At 53.6% G+C, this 15,655-nt stretch overlaps 1 protein-coding gene and 1 pseudogene across 2 annotated transcripts; both read right to left on the reverse strand.

The window, feature by feature from the left end:
• Positions 1-2,292: 2,292 nt before the first annotated feature.
• Positions 2,293-5,240, reverse strand: AVPR2 (arginine vasopressin receptor 2). Of its 2 annotated transcripts, none has more exons than XM_005886126.1 (4): positions 5,074-5,240; positions 4,115-4,158; positions 2,932-3,804; positions 2,293-2,758 (listed from the first exon to the last, which is right to left on the reverse strand). In XM_005886126.1, the coding sequence occupies exons 2-4, from the start codon at positions 4,137-4,139 to the stop codon at positions 2,553-2,555; spliced, it is 1,104 nt and encodes a 367-aa protein (XP_005886188.1). In that variant the 5' UTR covers positions 4,140-4,158; positions 5,074-5,240; the 3' UTR covers positions 2,293-2,552. The 2 variants fall into 2 exon arrangements, with proteins under 2 accessions (XP_005886188.1, XP_005886187.1); XM_005886125.2 differs by lacking the exon at positions 5,074-5,240 and adding an exon at positions 4,706-4,905.
• Positions 5,241-13,269: 8,029 nt separating this feature from the next.
• On the reverse strand, positions 13,270-14,109 carry LOC102246329 (annotated as a pseudogene).
• Positions 14,110-15,655: the final 1,546 nt, after the last annotated feature.

Genomic DNA, 15,655 nt, shown 5'->3' on the forward strand with positions numbered 1-15,655 from the left:
GAGGGTGCTTTGCCTCCCCTTATGAACCAAATTCTTCCCTCCTGAGGGTTGAGCCTGTCCTTCCTGACCTCAGACAGGCTGGCTGAGCCCATCCCAGAGAGGGGCAGGCCAGCGAGGGGAAAGATGGGCCCAGCGGCAAGGACAGGGGACACGGAGGCTCATGCATTTGGGCTTCATGGTTCTTTTTAAAACATATATTTTTATTGATTTCAGAGAGGAAGGGAGAGGGAGAGAGAGAAACATTAATGATGAGAGAGAACCATCGATCGGCTCCCTCCTGCATGCCCTCCACTGGGGATCGAGCCTGCAACCCAGGCATGTGCTATGACTGGGAATCGAACTGTGACCTCCTGGTTCATAGGCTGATGCTCAACCACTGAGCCACGCCGGCTGGGCCACCCTCTCCACATTTCTCATATGGTTGGTTCTTCAGTGGGAAGTGGCGAGTGGTTTGGGCAAGGGACTACCGGGCAGGCTTCAAGGCTGGAATCTAGAGCCAGGCTGGGTGGCAGGTGGTGACATGGCAGGAGCTTGGTGGGCCAGGGAGGACGAAAGGGACAGATGGCAAAGAGGTTGGAGGGGGTGGCTAGCTGTGGAGCTGAGCAGGACAGTGGTTCTCTCATGGGGCAAGAGGAGGTGCTGGGCATGGCCCCGGCAAGGGGTGCAGCCTGGAGAGCCCCGGCTTCCTGCTCTGTCCAATGGACCCAACGCACCCACCCGATGGGTGCTCACTGCTCCCAGCTGAGACAGGCCCTGAGATCAGACTGGACTCGAGGAGAGCTTGAGAGTAGACTGTGTCGGGTGTGGCCCAGTGGCCAGGCTGAGAGCGGGGGGGACAGGGGGCTGAGTTGAACCACCAGGTGGTGGGGGCGGGGCTGGGCAGCTGAGAGATTTCAGGGAGGCCGTCAGCAGGTGGGGCCTGGTGGGGTGCAGATGGATGCTGATCTGGGAGCTCCTGCATGCTGGCGGCCCCCAAGGTCATGTGGGAGATCTCAGGCAGGGAGAGAGTGGGCGTGAGAGGAGAAGGGGGCAGTCAGGGCCCAGCCAGAGGCTCCCACACTTGAGGCTGGGTTGAAGATTGCTGTCCCCAAAGGAGGTGGTGACAGCCACACCAAAAGTGGCAGGAGGAAAACTGGGCAAGGGAGGAGGGACAGGTTGGTGGCAGATGACTTTGGTTTGGGAGTGGGGGGTTCCAGTGGAGGCTTGGGCAGCAAGGGGTAGGAGGGCCTCACTCCTGTGGCCACTGTGTTGTCAACACACTGACCTGGGGGTGGAGGGAGTGGCAGGGCAGTGAGGGACACTCCTACCAGATGCCCTCCCTCTCACCTCTCTGCCAGGCTGTGGCGCAGACCATGGACTCCGTGTTTAAGGAGCTCTTGGGAAAGACTACCGTCCGCCAGGGCCTGGGGCCAGCATCCACCAACTCTCCCAGCCCCGGGCCCCGCAGCCCGAAGCTTCTAGGCTGTGGCCGCCTGGGCAAGAACAAAGGCTTCTCCCGCAGCCCTGGGGCGCCGGCCTCACCCTCATCCTCATCGTCCCAACCCCCGGGCCTGGACTCACCCCTCAAGCCACACTGAGGTGCTGCTGGCTCCTCAGCAGACCGCCCCCTCACCCTAAGGGTTGCCAGCAAGACCCTCCTCCCTCCCCAGGCCTTTGCTTCTCCCTGGCTCTGTCCAGCAAGCACGGAGCACCTGCTCTTGACCCTTTGCGGAAAGGACACGGCTGCCCAACCGAGCCCCTGCCTGCCCCAGCCCTGGCTTAGGCCCCTTTGGGAGGCAGCCAACGGAGGCTGGGGGCAGTCCCTTCCCAGCTTGCCTGTGAGGGCTCATCAGTGGCTGTTGGGTGGTGGGTGCCCTTGCTCAGATGAGCAGGCCTGCCAGTGCCCAGGCCCTTCTCTGCTTCAACCGAGGGCACGAGACTGGCGGGGGTTGGCAGGCCTGGCAGCCATTCATAAAGACTTGAGCATTGACTCCCCTACGTGAGCCAGGTCTCTTGTTTTGGGGGACTGGGCACGTGGATATAGGGCCAACCCCCTGTCACCCTCACTGCTTGAGGCCAGATGCCAGGGCGCTCAGCAAAGGCGGCAGGGTGGGCGGCTGGACCAGCTTCTGTTGGGGGGTGGGGGGCTCGGCACAGGGCTGTGTGGGCTGGGGGCTTGGACATTTGAAGGCTGTCACCTGCATCGTGAGCTCCATAGTCAGACATGTGTGGGGAGGGGCAGGGGGGTCTGAGGACGTCTTTCCATGCCACCTTCACACCCACTGTTAGCCGGATCCAAGGAGACTCACTGGGTGGGAAATGAGCTGACACTTTTATTAGGGAGAGAGTGAGAGAGGAACTAGGGAGGTGAAGAAAGGAAGGTCTCCTGGCCTCACCCCCTTTCCCTCCTCCTGGGCTCCATGGACCCCCATCTCCCACGCTGTTGCCCTCTCTGTACCCCGCGCCAAGGAGCTGACCTCCTGGGCCCCTCACAATCCAGAGCCAATTCCCAGTGTGCCCTCCTCTCCCAGTGAACCCGGGGGGCCTCTGGAAGGAAGGCGCCCCCTGGCTTCTCAGGAGGAAGTGTCCTTGGCCAGGAAGGAGCTGGCAGTGGTACAGGACTCCTCTTGGGGCCCCAGGCTGGGCGGGGTGCGCCTCCGAGCGCAGCAGAGCAGGCTGCGCAGCTCTGAGGAGACGCTGCTGCTGAAGGAGGCATAGATCCAGGGGTTGGTACAGCTGTTGAGGCTGCCCAGCAGCATTAGCAGCACGAAGGGAGTCCCTGTGTGGGGGGAGGAGAAGGATTGGGGGCTGCAGGTACCCAGGCAGGGGTGCGACCCCATGTGCCTACTAGGGGCTAGTGAGCCCAAGGCTGGATGTTGGCGGGGGGCAGGTAGAGGTGCATATGCAGCCAAGCCCCAACGCTTCCCGTAGCCCTACCACAGCCACACCCACCTTCCTTCGGTGCCTTCGGGTCCCACGCCGCCCACAGTTGCACAAGGAAGAAGGGCGCCCAGCACAGCACGTAGACGATGACAATTACCAGCGTCATCCTCACGGTCTTGGCCATGGCTGCCGACACAGGGGCTCCCTCGCCAGAACTGGCTGTCCGACGTCCCCTGGCCCTCTCTGCTGGCCCTGGCACCAGGCTGGCATGAATCTCCCGGAAGATGAGCACCTGACAGGCAGCGATGCCCAGAGCAGGTGCCACAAACACCATTAAGGCAATCCAGGTGACATAGGCACGGAGGCCCCAGGGCTCGATAAAGAGGCCCCAGCAGTCGAAGACCCCGCTGTGGTCTTCCACTTCGCGCTGGGCGAAGATGAAGAGCTGGGGCAGGCTGAAAAGTAGTGAGAAGGCCCAGGCCAGCAGCACCGGCTGGTTCCAGTGAGCGCCCCCTCCGTGGCGGTATGCCACCATGGGGTGGCAAATGGCACGGTGGCGGTCCAAAGTCATGGCCAGGATCATGTAGGAGGAGGCATACATGCCCACCATCTGCAGGTACTTGACGGCCCGGCACAGGGCATCAGGCCCCTGGAAGCGGTCGGTGGCATCCCAGGCCAGCTGGGGCAGCACTTGGAACAGAGCCACGACCAGGTCAGCCAGGCACAAGTGGCCGATGAAGACGTGCATAGGTGCCCAGCGGCCACGCCGGCCATGCCGCGCCAGGGCCCCCAGCACCAGGCTATTGCTCAGGGTCACGGCCACAAAGACTATGGAGAGCAGGGCCAGCTCCGCCTGGGCTAGCAGCTGGTTCCGGGCGTCCGCACGCTCCTCCTTGCTGCTGTTGCCAGGTGGGAGAGGCTGAGAGAGGGGTCGAGGCACAGCTGGGCAAGGATGGTGGGGGGGAGGAGAGGGCTAAGTTAGGGGAGTGTGCTCTGCAGGGGGGTCAGAGAACCAAAGGAGGTTCCACTGGACAAGTAGAGCCAGTGCCTGGGTCTTCTGATGCCCCACCCGCAGGGCGCTCATCCCTCACCTCACATGCTAGGGAGGGAGGGGCAGCCCCAGCCCCCAGGGGCCTCCTGGAGAGAAGGGTGAAAGAGGTCCCTGAAACAGGGGCTTCTAGGTTTCCTCCAACCCCACTGCAGCCAAGCCCACAGTTGGGGGAGGGGAGGGGCCCAGGGGCTGGAACCTTACCAGAGACGGTGGGAGCCGTGAGCATGGTGGGGTGTCCTGAGCGCCTGGAGGAGACAGGGTGGCGAGCTCAACCTCCCCCCACCCCCCGAAAGGGCCGGCCCCGCTGCCCAGACTCTTTGGACAGAGGTCCTTAGGGTGGCAGTGTCTGTGTGTGGGGCTGGGGTGGGGTGGGGGTACCAGCCTGTGCGTGCAACTGTGTGTATGCACGTGTGTGTTTTCCAGCGATTGGGCGCTGGTGTGTGTGTGTGTGTGCGCGTGTGCGTGTGTGTGTGTGTGTGTGTGTTTTCTAGCGATCAGGAGCTGGGGGGACACCCTTAGCTGGGTCAAGGTTGGTGAGGTCTGGCCCCACCGAGCCAGGCATGGACCTTGGGGCCCTGCTATGCTCCTCCTAGGACTGGGCAGGGGAAGATAGAGAGGGGGACAATGAAACAAATGGACAAACGGAGCCTAGGACCCACCGAGGCAGTCCACAGACCCGAGGCAAACATATAGAACCCCCTGTCCTAACAGAGGCTCAGAGAGGCGCAGCGGGAGAGCTGGGGACTGGGTGGGAAGGGCCGGCGTGCCCCTGGGGCCCTTGCAGACCCTTACCTGACTGGGCTCCCGGGGTCCTGGGAGGGTTCCTGGGAAGCTGGGCAGCAGCGGGCTCAAAGGTGTCCCAGGAGCTCAGATCTGCTCTCCATCGCCCGCCCCGCCCCAGCCCAGCGTCTGGGAGTGACCTGCCCAGGGGGGGACTTCCTCCCCTCCTCCCCCTCCGCCTTCCCTGGCCTCCTGCCTGTGGCACCGGGAAGGACTGCTTCCCTTCCCGCCCCCAGCCCCTCCCAGGTCTGTCCCCAGGATTCCATTCCTGAGGGCCCTGAGACTGGTCCCCAGCGTGGCCCAGCTGTGACCGCCAGGCCGGCTACCCGCCCCCCTCTCTGCCCCTGCTGCCTCACCCCCCACCCTGGGGCCCAGCTTACTAGAATGCTGGGTCTGGCAGGGCTCTGGGAGATCACTTAGTTCAGCGTCTCCATCCTAGACATGGGGAAACTGAGACCAGTGCTCAGGATCATACAGCTTTTCTGGGGTAAGCTTGACGCCTCTTTCCCAAGCCAGGCTCCTTCTGTCTGTCTTTGGGTCCGTGTGAGGAAAGGGTGAGAGCTCAAGGAATCCCCACTAACACAGAGGGCCCGCCCCTCCCAGGCCCACGAAGCCCCTCCCCCTCCTCAATTAGGGCCAGCCGGAGATGAAGGACAGGAAGGGAGGAGGTGGGGTGGGATCAAGGTCTTAACGTGCCCTGTGAGATCCAGTTTCCTCCCCAAGGCCCAATGGGAGCCAGGGACACCCTTGCCCTGCTCCTCCCCCACCTGAAACTACCTGTCCCTGAAGGAGGGGGCTTCTGAGCTCCTGCACTCATGCATATTCCAGCTCTCCACCCCCCGCCCCCCGCCCCTCACACACACACCCTCACTTATATGAAACAGCCATATGCCCACAAAGGCATACACACTTGACATCACAGACAGACACACATTTGGGTTCCTGTGCCCTGTGTGGAGGGCCCGAGAGGGGCCGCCCTGCCAGGGCCTTCAGGACTGGGCCTCCCCTGCCTCCTCTCCCCTCCTCAGGCTCTAGGACTCCCTCAACCTCTAGTCCAGCGTTCTCCCCCATCCCAGGCACCCCCATCCCACCCCTCCCCTGCCCTCGCTCAGCCCAGGCTGGCCCAGCCCAGCCCAAGGCAGTAGCCTGCACACAGCCAAGGGCCAGGCTCTGGCCTGAGTTTGACTCTTTTTTCCTGTTTGTCCGTCTTGTCTGTTGACCTGCAGAGACCAAAACAGCCCCTCACCGACCAGGCCCAAGTATAACCAAGGCCAAGGCCTCCTCTTCCTACCCAGAGAGACTGGCTGTACCCCAGCCCCTCCCAGCCTCTGACTGGGCAGCAAGGGAGGTGGGGGCAGGTGTCTTATACATGTACCACACCCCCTACACAGCGCACACATAGCATACAGCACACACACAGCCCTCAGTGCACACACATGCATACCGCACACACACATCCTACCTCCTGACATTACATATGTACCAGCCTGCAGTGGCCTCTGTGGCCTTGGTCCCCAAGACTCTCCCAGCCTTGCAGGCTAGGTGGGACCTCCCTGTCCACCCCGGGAACTGAGGCGCCTGCAGAGGATCATATGTCCCTGTTTTGCCATCCCCAGCTGTTTGACCTTGCACAGGCTGTGCCCAGCTCTCTGCGCCTCCGCTTCCTGCTCTGTACACTGAGAATCTAATGATCGAAGGTGGACACGTGGTGGCCCAGCTGGTGTGGCTCAGTGGTTGGGCATCGACCTATGAACCAGGAGGTAACGATTCCACTCCCGGTCAGGGCACATGTCCGGGTTGCAGCTCAATCCCCAGTGTGGAACGTACAAGAGGCAGCTGTTCAATGATTCTCTCTCATCATTGATGTTTCTCTCTCTCTCTCTCCCTCTCCCTTAAAAAAAACAAAAAAGAGGTGGATACGCAGTGATAGGATGGGCAATGGCCTGAGCCGCAGGTGATGTGCCTCCAGAAGCGCCTGCTTTCACTGCAATAGGGCAGTGCTAGAGGTTGGCGAGAGACGCTCCCGGGACTGGTCAGGAAGGGGTGCCAGCCTTCCCGGGCAATCACTTCCTTATGAGTTTCTCCGCTTGGATTCTTGGATTCGCAGGGCTGGATCCCAGTGGAGAGCTGACGCAGGGCGGGGCCCTGAGCCATGAGGCCTGGCCCGTGACCATCTCTGCTCTGCACACTCCTTGTTTCCTGTTGTTGATCCCAGGGAAAAGTGTTGGGGAAGGCCCCCCTTCCTGTCGCTTTCTCTGGGCTCCAAGAAGCAAGGGGAGGGGTTTGTGTCCACGCCGAGGCCAGGACATAAAGGGAAGCTGCTCATGGAACTCCCCCTGGTCAGCCAGCACAGTCCTGGCGACCTCCGAGGATCTGAGAGCCACCAAGGCAGGAGGGTGTGTCCAAGAGAGTCTGGCTCTTCAGCTGAGAGCCCTGAAGGCTCAGGAGTCCGTGGTGCACGTGCTGGCGCTGCATGGGCGCCGTGCCAGGGAGAGGCCGGCCCGGCTGAGTCCCATTGCCTACAGCAAGGAGCCAGTCAGAGGGGAGAAGCCCCTGCCCCAGCCACCTACAGGGGACAAGAAAGATGGAGCTTGGCAGCAGCTCAAGGGAAGAAAGGCTGGCTGGATTATTCACTGTCAGGGCCACGTGCGTCAGCAGAGATGGCACTGGGCTGCCCAGAAGCCCCGGCCCCCTGGACAGCAGGTACTGAGAGCAGGGCACATACCTGGAGACAGGCAGGTGAGTGGGGGCCCTGGAGAGGAGAGAGAAGGCAGGATCCCTGAGAAGTGTTTGAGCGGGTAGCCTAACCGGCCCATGCTCACCCTGGGGAGCACAGGGAAATTCGTTCTGGAAGGCTGGAGAAGGGCTTGGCTATGGCCTGGCCAGTTACCCTCAGCGGGCCTTGGGCCTCGGGCCTGGGGCAGGACTGAGCGGACATTCTCCCCATCCCCCTATCCCCCCAGGGCAGCCCCTCTGCCCTGCTTTCCACCACCTCCCTCTAAGATTCCATTGGCAGAAAGCATTCCGTGGGTGGCTGAGGTGTGGGGCTCTGTCTCCACTCTCCTCCTGTCTGAGGTGAAGAAGCCAGGAGGCCCCGGGAAGCAGGGAACACTGGCTGTCCCAGGTGCCAGCTGCCGGGGCAGGAGGTCAGAGCTGGCAGGTCCCCAGATCTGCCTGCTCTGCTCTCTTACTGGCTCTCTGTAACCAGAACCTTTTATTTATTTACATTTTGATTGATTTCAGAGAGGAAGGGGGAGAGAGAGAGAGAGAAACACCAAAAATGAGAGAGAATCATTGATCGGCTGCCTGCAACCCAGGCATGTGCCCTGACAAGGAATCAAACCGTGACCTCCTGGTTCATAGGTTGACACTCAGCCACTGAGCCAGGACAGCCGGCCTGTTAATCAGAACCTTTTGCTCAACAAATAGCAAGTTCTGCTGGCCCTGCACTTGGTGAGGAGGTGGGAGGGCCTGGGCCCTGCCAGGAGGAGCACAGGGTCCTGTGCTGAGAGGAGTGGGGCCGGAGAGGCTGGGAGAAGCTCCAGGAAAGAAATGGTGGGACATGATTAACGCCACCAGGCCGTGGGGATGGAGAGGAAAGGCATTTCTTGGGCCCTGGATAGACTCTTGAAAGACATTTGGGATGAAAGAGTAAGAGGAGGCAGCCAAGGACACGGAGAAGGAGTGATGGAAAACCAGGAGAGCGCCCGGCTGGTGTGGCTCAGTGGCTGAGCATCGACCTATGAACCAGGAGATCACGGTTCGATTCTGGTAAGGGCACATGCCCCAGGTTGTGGGCTTGATCCCCAGCAGGAGGCATGCAGGAGGCAGCCAATCAATGATTCTCATCATTGAAGTTTCTATCTCTCTCTCCCTCTCCCTTTCTCGCTGAAATTAATAGAATATATTACACACACACACACACACACACACACACACACACACACACACACACCAGGAGAGCGTGGGTTCACAAGGCTGGGAGGAGAGACAGGTGCCCCAAGGGAAGGAAAGACACAGCAAAGCTGCTGAGAGGCCCAGAGAAGGAGGCAACCCTATTGGACATCCCTCCCTACTGGGTCCTCATTGCAGATGGCGGACCTGCGTGGCCGTGGGAAGAATGAACGTGCTCACACCAACTGAAATGATGCCTGAGGAGTACAGCGAGGAGAGCCTGATGTCATTCCCATGCCTGGGAGAGGCTCGGATGGGGAGAAAGAGCTGTGAGTCAAAGGATGGGGTCAAAGGACGGGATTGAAGGGGGGAGCACGTGCCTGTGTGCGTGCAAGTGTTCACTGGGTCATGCATGGGCCAATGACAACAGGAGGACAGGGTGACCATTCATCTGAGGTCCAAAGTAAAGTTAAACAGAGCCTGTTTGCAGAAGTTGCAGAAGGAGAAGAGTGATACCTGGTGGATTAGGAGCCCTGCAGGCTGGGGAAGGGCAGGGTCCCCAGGAGGCTCTGGGTCACCCCTCTCCTGGGCTGAGGAACTGGGGTGTAGAAGGCAGGTGAGCAGTTGAGGGCTGTGTCCCCAAATGGTCATGCGGTCCCCATCTGAGGGGAAGGCAGTCCTGTAGGAGGCGTCTCTCTCTCTCTCTCTCTCTCTCTCTCTCTCTCTCTCTCTCTCTCTCAATATATGATTTCAGAAAGGGAGGGAGAGGGAGAGATAGAAATATCAATGATGAGAGAGAATCATTGATTGGTTGCCTCCTGCATGCCTGCCACTGGGGATCAAACCCGCAACCCGGGCTGGTGCCCTGACAGGAAATCAAACCATGACCTCCTGGTTCATAGGTCAATGCTCAACCCCTGGCTGGGCAAAAGGTGTCTCTTTTTGGTCAGAGTTATACACACATGTGGCTTAAAGTGGCAGATGGTTCAAGGCTGAGGCTTGTAACAAAAAGCAGCAGCTGCTCCTCATTTCGCCTTCCCAGAGCAGAGCCAACCGGTTTCAGCTCCTTCCAGGGGCTTTCTGGGTAATTACCTCTGTGTGACTCAGAAGTGAACCTCCAGCTCTCCGTTCACCATCGCTACCACCGCACAGCCTTCCCCCTCCGCTGCCTGCCTTCCATACGGCTGCGTCTAGAGCTGCTTCATCGGTGCCCAGTGCTTCCACTCTTCTGACTGCCGTGGCCCAGCCAATGATTTCTCTCCTTGTCCTGAATGACTTTAAAAAATATTTTTTTATTGATTTCAGAGAAGAAGGGAAAGGGAGAGAGAGATAGAAACATCAATGATGGGAGAGAATCATTCCTCGGCTGCCTCCTGCACGCCCCACACTGAGAACCCAGCCTGCAACCCGCGCATGTGCCCTGACCGGGAATCTAACCATGAACTCCTGGTTCACATAGGTCAACCCTCAACCACTGAGCCATGCCAGCTGGGCCTGAATGGCTTAAAAATCAGCTTCATTGAGGTAAGATTAGCATAAAATGAAATTCACAAATTGTTTGGTGAGATTTGCCACATGGATACAGTGGTGTAACCACCACCATAACCATGACAGAGGATGTTTGCATCATTCCAGAAAGTTCCCTCATGGCCCTTTGCAATCTCTTTCCCCAACCTGGGGCCTAGCAACCAGGATGTTTCTATCACTACAGATTTGTCTTCTCTCGAATTTTATGTAAGTAGAATCAGAGAGCATGTAGTATTTCATGTCTGGCTTCTTTCACTCAGCAGAGTGCCTCTCTGTTGTGTGTCAGGAATTAGTTCCTCTTAGTGCTAAGTAGGGTTCCATTGTATGCACGAACCGCAGCTCATTTAGCCCAGTACCAGCTGATGGGCAGACATGTGGGTTGCTTCCAGTTTGGGGCTGTTGTGAAGAAGGCTGCTCTGAACTCTTGAGTACAAGCCTTTGTATGCACATGTTTTCATTTTCCCAGATAAATCCTTAGACGTGGAGCTGCTGGGTCATATGATAGGTGTATGTTTCAGTTGACAAGAAACTGGCAAATTGGTCCTAGCCGGTTTGGCTCAGTGGATAGGGTGTCGGCCCGTGGACTGAAGGGTCCCAGGTTTGATTCAGATCAAGGGCACATGCCTGGGTTGCGGGCTTGATCCCCAGTAGGGGGCGTGCAAAGGGCAGCTGATTAATGATTCTCCCTCACCATTGATGTTTCTATCTCTCTCTCCCCTTTCTTCTTTGAAATCAATTAAAATATATATAAGAAACTGGCAAATTGGCCCTGGCCAGTGTGGCTCAGTTGGTTGGAGTATAGTCCCATGCACCAAAAAGTGGTGAGTTCGATTCCTGGTCAGGACACATACCCAAGTTGTGGGTCCCCTGGTTGGAGCACATGTGGGAGGCAGCCAATTGTTATCTCTCTCTCTCTCTCCCTCTCTCTCTCTCTCTCTCCAAAAAAAAAAAAAAGAATTGTTTTCCACACTCATCATATGACATGACAGTTCCATTTGCTCTGCACTTACTATGCCAGTCTGTTATTTTGCTTTCAGCCTCTGTAATCTTAACCATTTTAGTGGTATTTTTATTGGGGTTTTATTTTGCATTTTCCTTATGACTGATGATGGTGAGACTCTTTTCATACACTTATTTGCCATTTGTATATATTCATTGGTAAAGTATCTAGTCAAATCTTTTGTCAATTTGTTAAAGTTTTCTCAATTATTGAGTGGTAAGAGTTTGTTTCCTTTTTGACATACTTTGGTTACAAATCCTTTAACAGATATGTTTTGCAAATATTTTCTCCCAGTCTGTGGCTTGCCTTTTGATTTTACTAAAAGTGTCTTTTAAAAAGGAAACATTTTAAATTTTGATGAAGTCTAATTTTATCTGGAGTTTTTTCATAGTTGGTATATTTTGTGTCCTATCTAAAAAGTCTTTGCCTAATCCAATGTCACAGATATTCTCCCATGATTTCCTCCAGATGGTTTATATTTCTAGCTCTTATATTTAGGTCTGGGATTCATTTTGAGTTAAATGTTGTGCATGATATGAGGTAAAGGTCTGGGTTCCTTCTTTCTAAAATTTTTTAAAAAATATATTTTTATTGATTTCAGACAGAAGGGAGAGAGAGAGAGAGAGAGAGAGAGAGAGGAAGAGAGAGAGAGAGAGAGAAACATCAATGATGAGAGAGAATCATTGATTGGCTGCCTCCTGCACGCCCCCTACTGGGGATTGAGCCTGCAACCCAGGATGTACCCTTGACCGGAATGAACCTGAGACCCTTCAGTCCGCAGGCTGACGCTCTATCCACTGAGCCAAACCTGCTAGGGTTGGGTTCCTTCTTTTGCATGCAAATAACCAGTTGTTCCAGCACCATTTGTTCAAAAGACTGTCCTTTCCTCATTGAATTACCTTAGTACCTGTGCCACAAGCTATGTGTGGGTCTGTTTCTGGACTCTCAGTTCTGTTCCACTGTCTATATCCTATCCGTATACCAATACCTATCTTGGTCACTAGGTCTTGAACCCAGATAGTGTAAATTCTTCAATTTTGTTCTTTCTCAAAATCATTTTGATTAGCCTAGGTAATTTGCATTTCCATCTACATTTTAAAATCAGCTTGTCAGTTTCTACAAAAAAAAGACCTGGAATTTAATTACCATTACATTAACTCTATAGATAAGTGTGGGGAAAATTGACATCTTAACCATAATGAGTCTTTCAACCCATGAATAGGCTATTTGTCTCCATTTATGTAAGCTTCTTTTATTTCTCTCAGCAATATTTTTAAAAAATATATTATTATTGATTTCAGAGAGGAAAGGAGAGGGATAGAGAGACAGAAACATCATTGATGAGAGAGAATCATTGATCAGCTGCCTCCTGCATGCCCCACACTGGGGATCGAGCCCACAACCTGGGCATGTGCCTGACTGGGAATCGAACCATGAACTCCTGGTTCATAGGTTGACAACCACTGAGCCAAGCCAGCTGGGCTCTCTCAGCAATATTTTATAGTTTTTGGTACACAGGTATGCACATAGGTTATTAAGTTATCCCTAAGTGTTTCATATTTTGATGTTATTGTAAATGGTACTTTTAAATGTCAATTCCATATATATATATCAGAGAGGAAGGGAGAGGGAGAGATAGAAGCATCAATGATGAGAGAGAATCATTGATCGGCTGCCTCCTGCACGCCCCACACTGGGGACTGAGTTTGCAACCCAGGCATGTGCCCTGACGGGGAATCGAACTGTGACCTCCTGGTTCATAGGTCAATGCTCAACCACTGAGCCATGTCAGCCAGGCCAGACTTCTTTTGCTGTGTTTCATATTTACCTATATTCTTTGTCAAGCTACTTGACAAAAAGGTCTGATTTAGGAAGGCATTTAGCTTTATAGCAAATGTTTTCCATCTGCAGGTACCACCTTCAAAGGAATTGACTTTGCAGTGCTGATGTAATCTGCTGGTTCCCTGTGAACAGTGTGCAAAAAATTACGTCAACCCTATGGAAAGTCAGATACCAAAAAACGGAACAATGTATACAGTTGAGGAAAGTATCATGCTAAGTTTTCCCCACCTAAAAATTAATCAGTGGAATAAATGCATGAACTATGGTTGCCTTGGTTTCAGGAAACACATATTTGGGAATTCCTTTCTTGTTCTCATCTCATCTCCGTGGACAGGATTTTGTCGGCCACCATGCTATTTGCTTTGTGGGTTGTGGTAGTGAAGGAACGCAACCACACTTGCTCAGAATTGGTAATGAGCTGTGGTCTCGACTCTTCCCACTTTTCAGGTGCAACCAAATCTTTGTCTGTATAGATCAGCAGTTCAAATGAACAAGAAACTTCCCACCGTAGCAGAAATGTCACTGTAGCTGTGATCTGTGCCAGTGAGGGGATTTCTGAGGCTTTCCTCTGGGTGGACTGTCATCTGTGACAGCCTTTTCACACTCAATATCAAACTGCTATCTTTCAAGGACCTTCCCACTTTCAATATTCGAGATGACTACCACTGGTTTCTAAACTGAATACTTGTTTCCCGGCCAGTGTGGCTCACTGGTTGAGCACTGACCTATGAACCAGGAGGTCACGGTTTGATTCCCAGTCAGGGCACATGTCTAGATTGTGGGCTCGGTCCCCAGTGTGGGGCCTGCAGGAGACAACCCATCAATCAATCATTCTCTTTCATCATTGATGTTTCTATCTCTCCCTCCCCTTTCCTCTCTCTGAAATCAATAAAAATATATTTTAAGATATAAATAAATCAACTGAACACTTGTATAACCAGTCTTTTAGTTGTTCCACCAAATTATTTAGATATTTCATGAGCTCAGAATCAGTAATTACAAGTGAGGTGAGCCCATATTTCTGCACGCAATAAAGGTTTCAGATGCCACGCTGATATAAAATGCTGTTGATGCCAAATGAGAAGAACTCAGCCAGGATTTCGGTGCTCCCGTGCAGGATGATGCCCTGCTGCCCGGAGAGCTGCCTAGCCATGCCAGGCCCACAGCCTCGGGCGCGCCCACCACACAGGGTGACCTCAGGGCTCGCCGCTAATGCATATGCATTTTATTTATTTATTTAAACGTCTTTTTACAGCTGGGGTGTTCAAACCATTGTCCAACAAAGTCCACACATTGCATTTGGTTTTATTTTTGAGTCTCTTGTAATCTAGAATAGTCTACAACACACCTGTATTTTATTTTATTTTTGTAATCCTCACCAAAGCCATTTTTTCCCTGGATTTTTTTCAGGATAAAGCCTGCAACCGAGGTACGTGCCCTTGACCGGAATCGAACCTGGGACCCTTCAGTCTGTGGGCCAACGTTCTACCAACTGAGCCAAACTTGCAGGGCTCATATGCACTTGATATTGTTCAGGTAACACTGAGCATTGTTCACTCAAGAGTGGTGGCTGAATGATCTATTTGCTGGATAATGTGTGCTTGACATAAAGCCCTAACTACCTGTACGAGATCAGTGTCTAAAGCTTACTTAAGCCCTAGCTGGTTGCTCAATGGTTAGAGCATAAGCCCTCAGACTGAAGGGTCCTGAGTTCATATCTGCTCAAGGGCACATACCTCGGTTGCAGGCTCGATCCCAGGCCCTGCTTGGGGTGCGTGTGGGAGGCAACCAATCGATGTGTCTCTCTCACAGTGATGCTTCTGTCTGTCTCTCCCCCTCCCTGCCACTCTCTCTAAAAATCAATGGAAAAATATCCTTGGGTGAGGATTAACCAAAACAAATTTTTAAAAAATATATTTTATTGATTTTTTACAGAGAGGAAGGGAGAGGGATAGAGAGTTAGAAACATCGATGAGAGAGAAACATCAATCAGCTGCCTCCTGCACACCCCCCAATGGGGATGTGCCCGCAACCAAGGTACATGCCCTTGACCGGAATCGAACTTGGGACCCTTCAGTCCACAGGCTGATGCTCTATCCACTGAGCCAAACCAGTTAGGGCAAAACAAATTTTTTTTAAAGCTTTCTTAGATTGAAGTTTATGAATTACAGCAAATTGTAATGCTAGAAACAGAAAATAAACATTTGATTAAAGCAGGGGTGGGGAAAGTCCGCCCCCACACCGTATAAGGCCCATGAAATATTTGGTCTGGCCCAGCTGAGGCATTAGGGGTGAGTTAATTAAATGTTTGACCAAATACAGCAGGCTAATTTTTAAGTTGATAATTTTGTATGGCCCGTGAATGATGTTATAAATATCCAAATGGCCCTTGGAGGAAAAAGGTCCCCCACCCTGGATTAAGGGGTCTGTAATGGTAATTTTAAGGGGAATAACATTGCAGTTTTATTTTTAAGACAGACAATTAAAAAATAAGTAAAATAAATATATTTTCTAATTTAACTTGTGATTTCTTCTTTGATCCATGGGTTATCTAGACAGATATTTTTTTCAATTCCACATATTTGGAAATTTCCTAGAAATCATTTTTTTATTGATTTCAAATTCAATACCACTGTGGTCAGAAATTCTACTTTGTATGATTCCTCTCCTTCGTAATTTACTGAGGCTTGTTTTGCTCT

The sequence above is a fragment of the Myotis brandtii genome, unplaced genomic scaffold, assembly GCF_000412655.1.
Source record: "Myotis brandtii unplaced genomic scaffold, ASM41265v1 scaffold959, whole genome shotgun sequence".
Taxonomy (NCBI): domain Eukaryota; kingdom Metazoa; phylum Chordata; class Mammalia; order Chiroptera; family Vespertilionidae; genus Myotis; species Myotis brandtii.

Excerpts from the sequence above, each read along its gene's own strand:
- AVPR2 (XM_005886126.1), bottom strand. The coding sequence starts at position 4,139 with ATGCTCACGGCTCCCACCGTCTCTG. Across the intron at positions 3,805-4,114 it reads CACGGCTCCCACCGTCTCTG|CTGTGCCTCGACCCCTCTCT; the intron begins GTAAGGTTCCAG and ends ATCCTTGCCCAG. Across the intron at positions 2,759-2,931 it reads CCCGAAGGCACCGAAGGAAG|GGACTCCCTTCGTGCTGCTA; the intron begins GTGGGTGTGGCT and ends CCCCCCACACAG.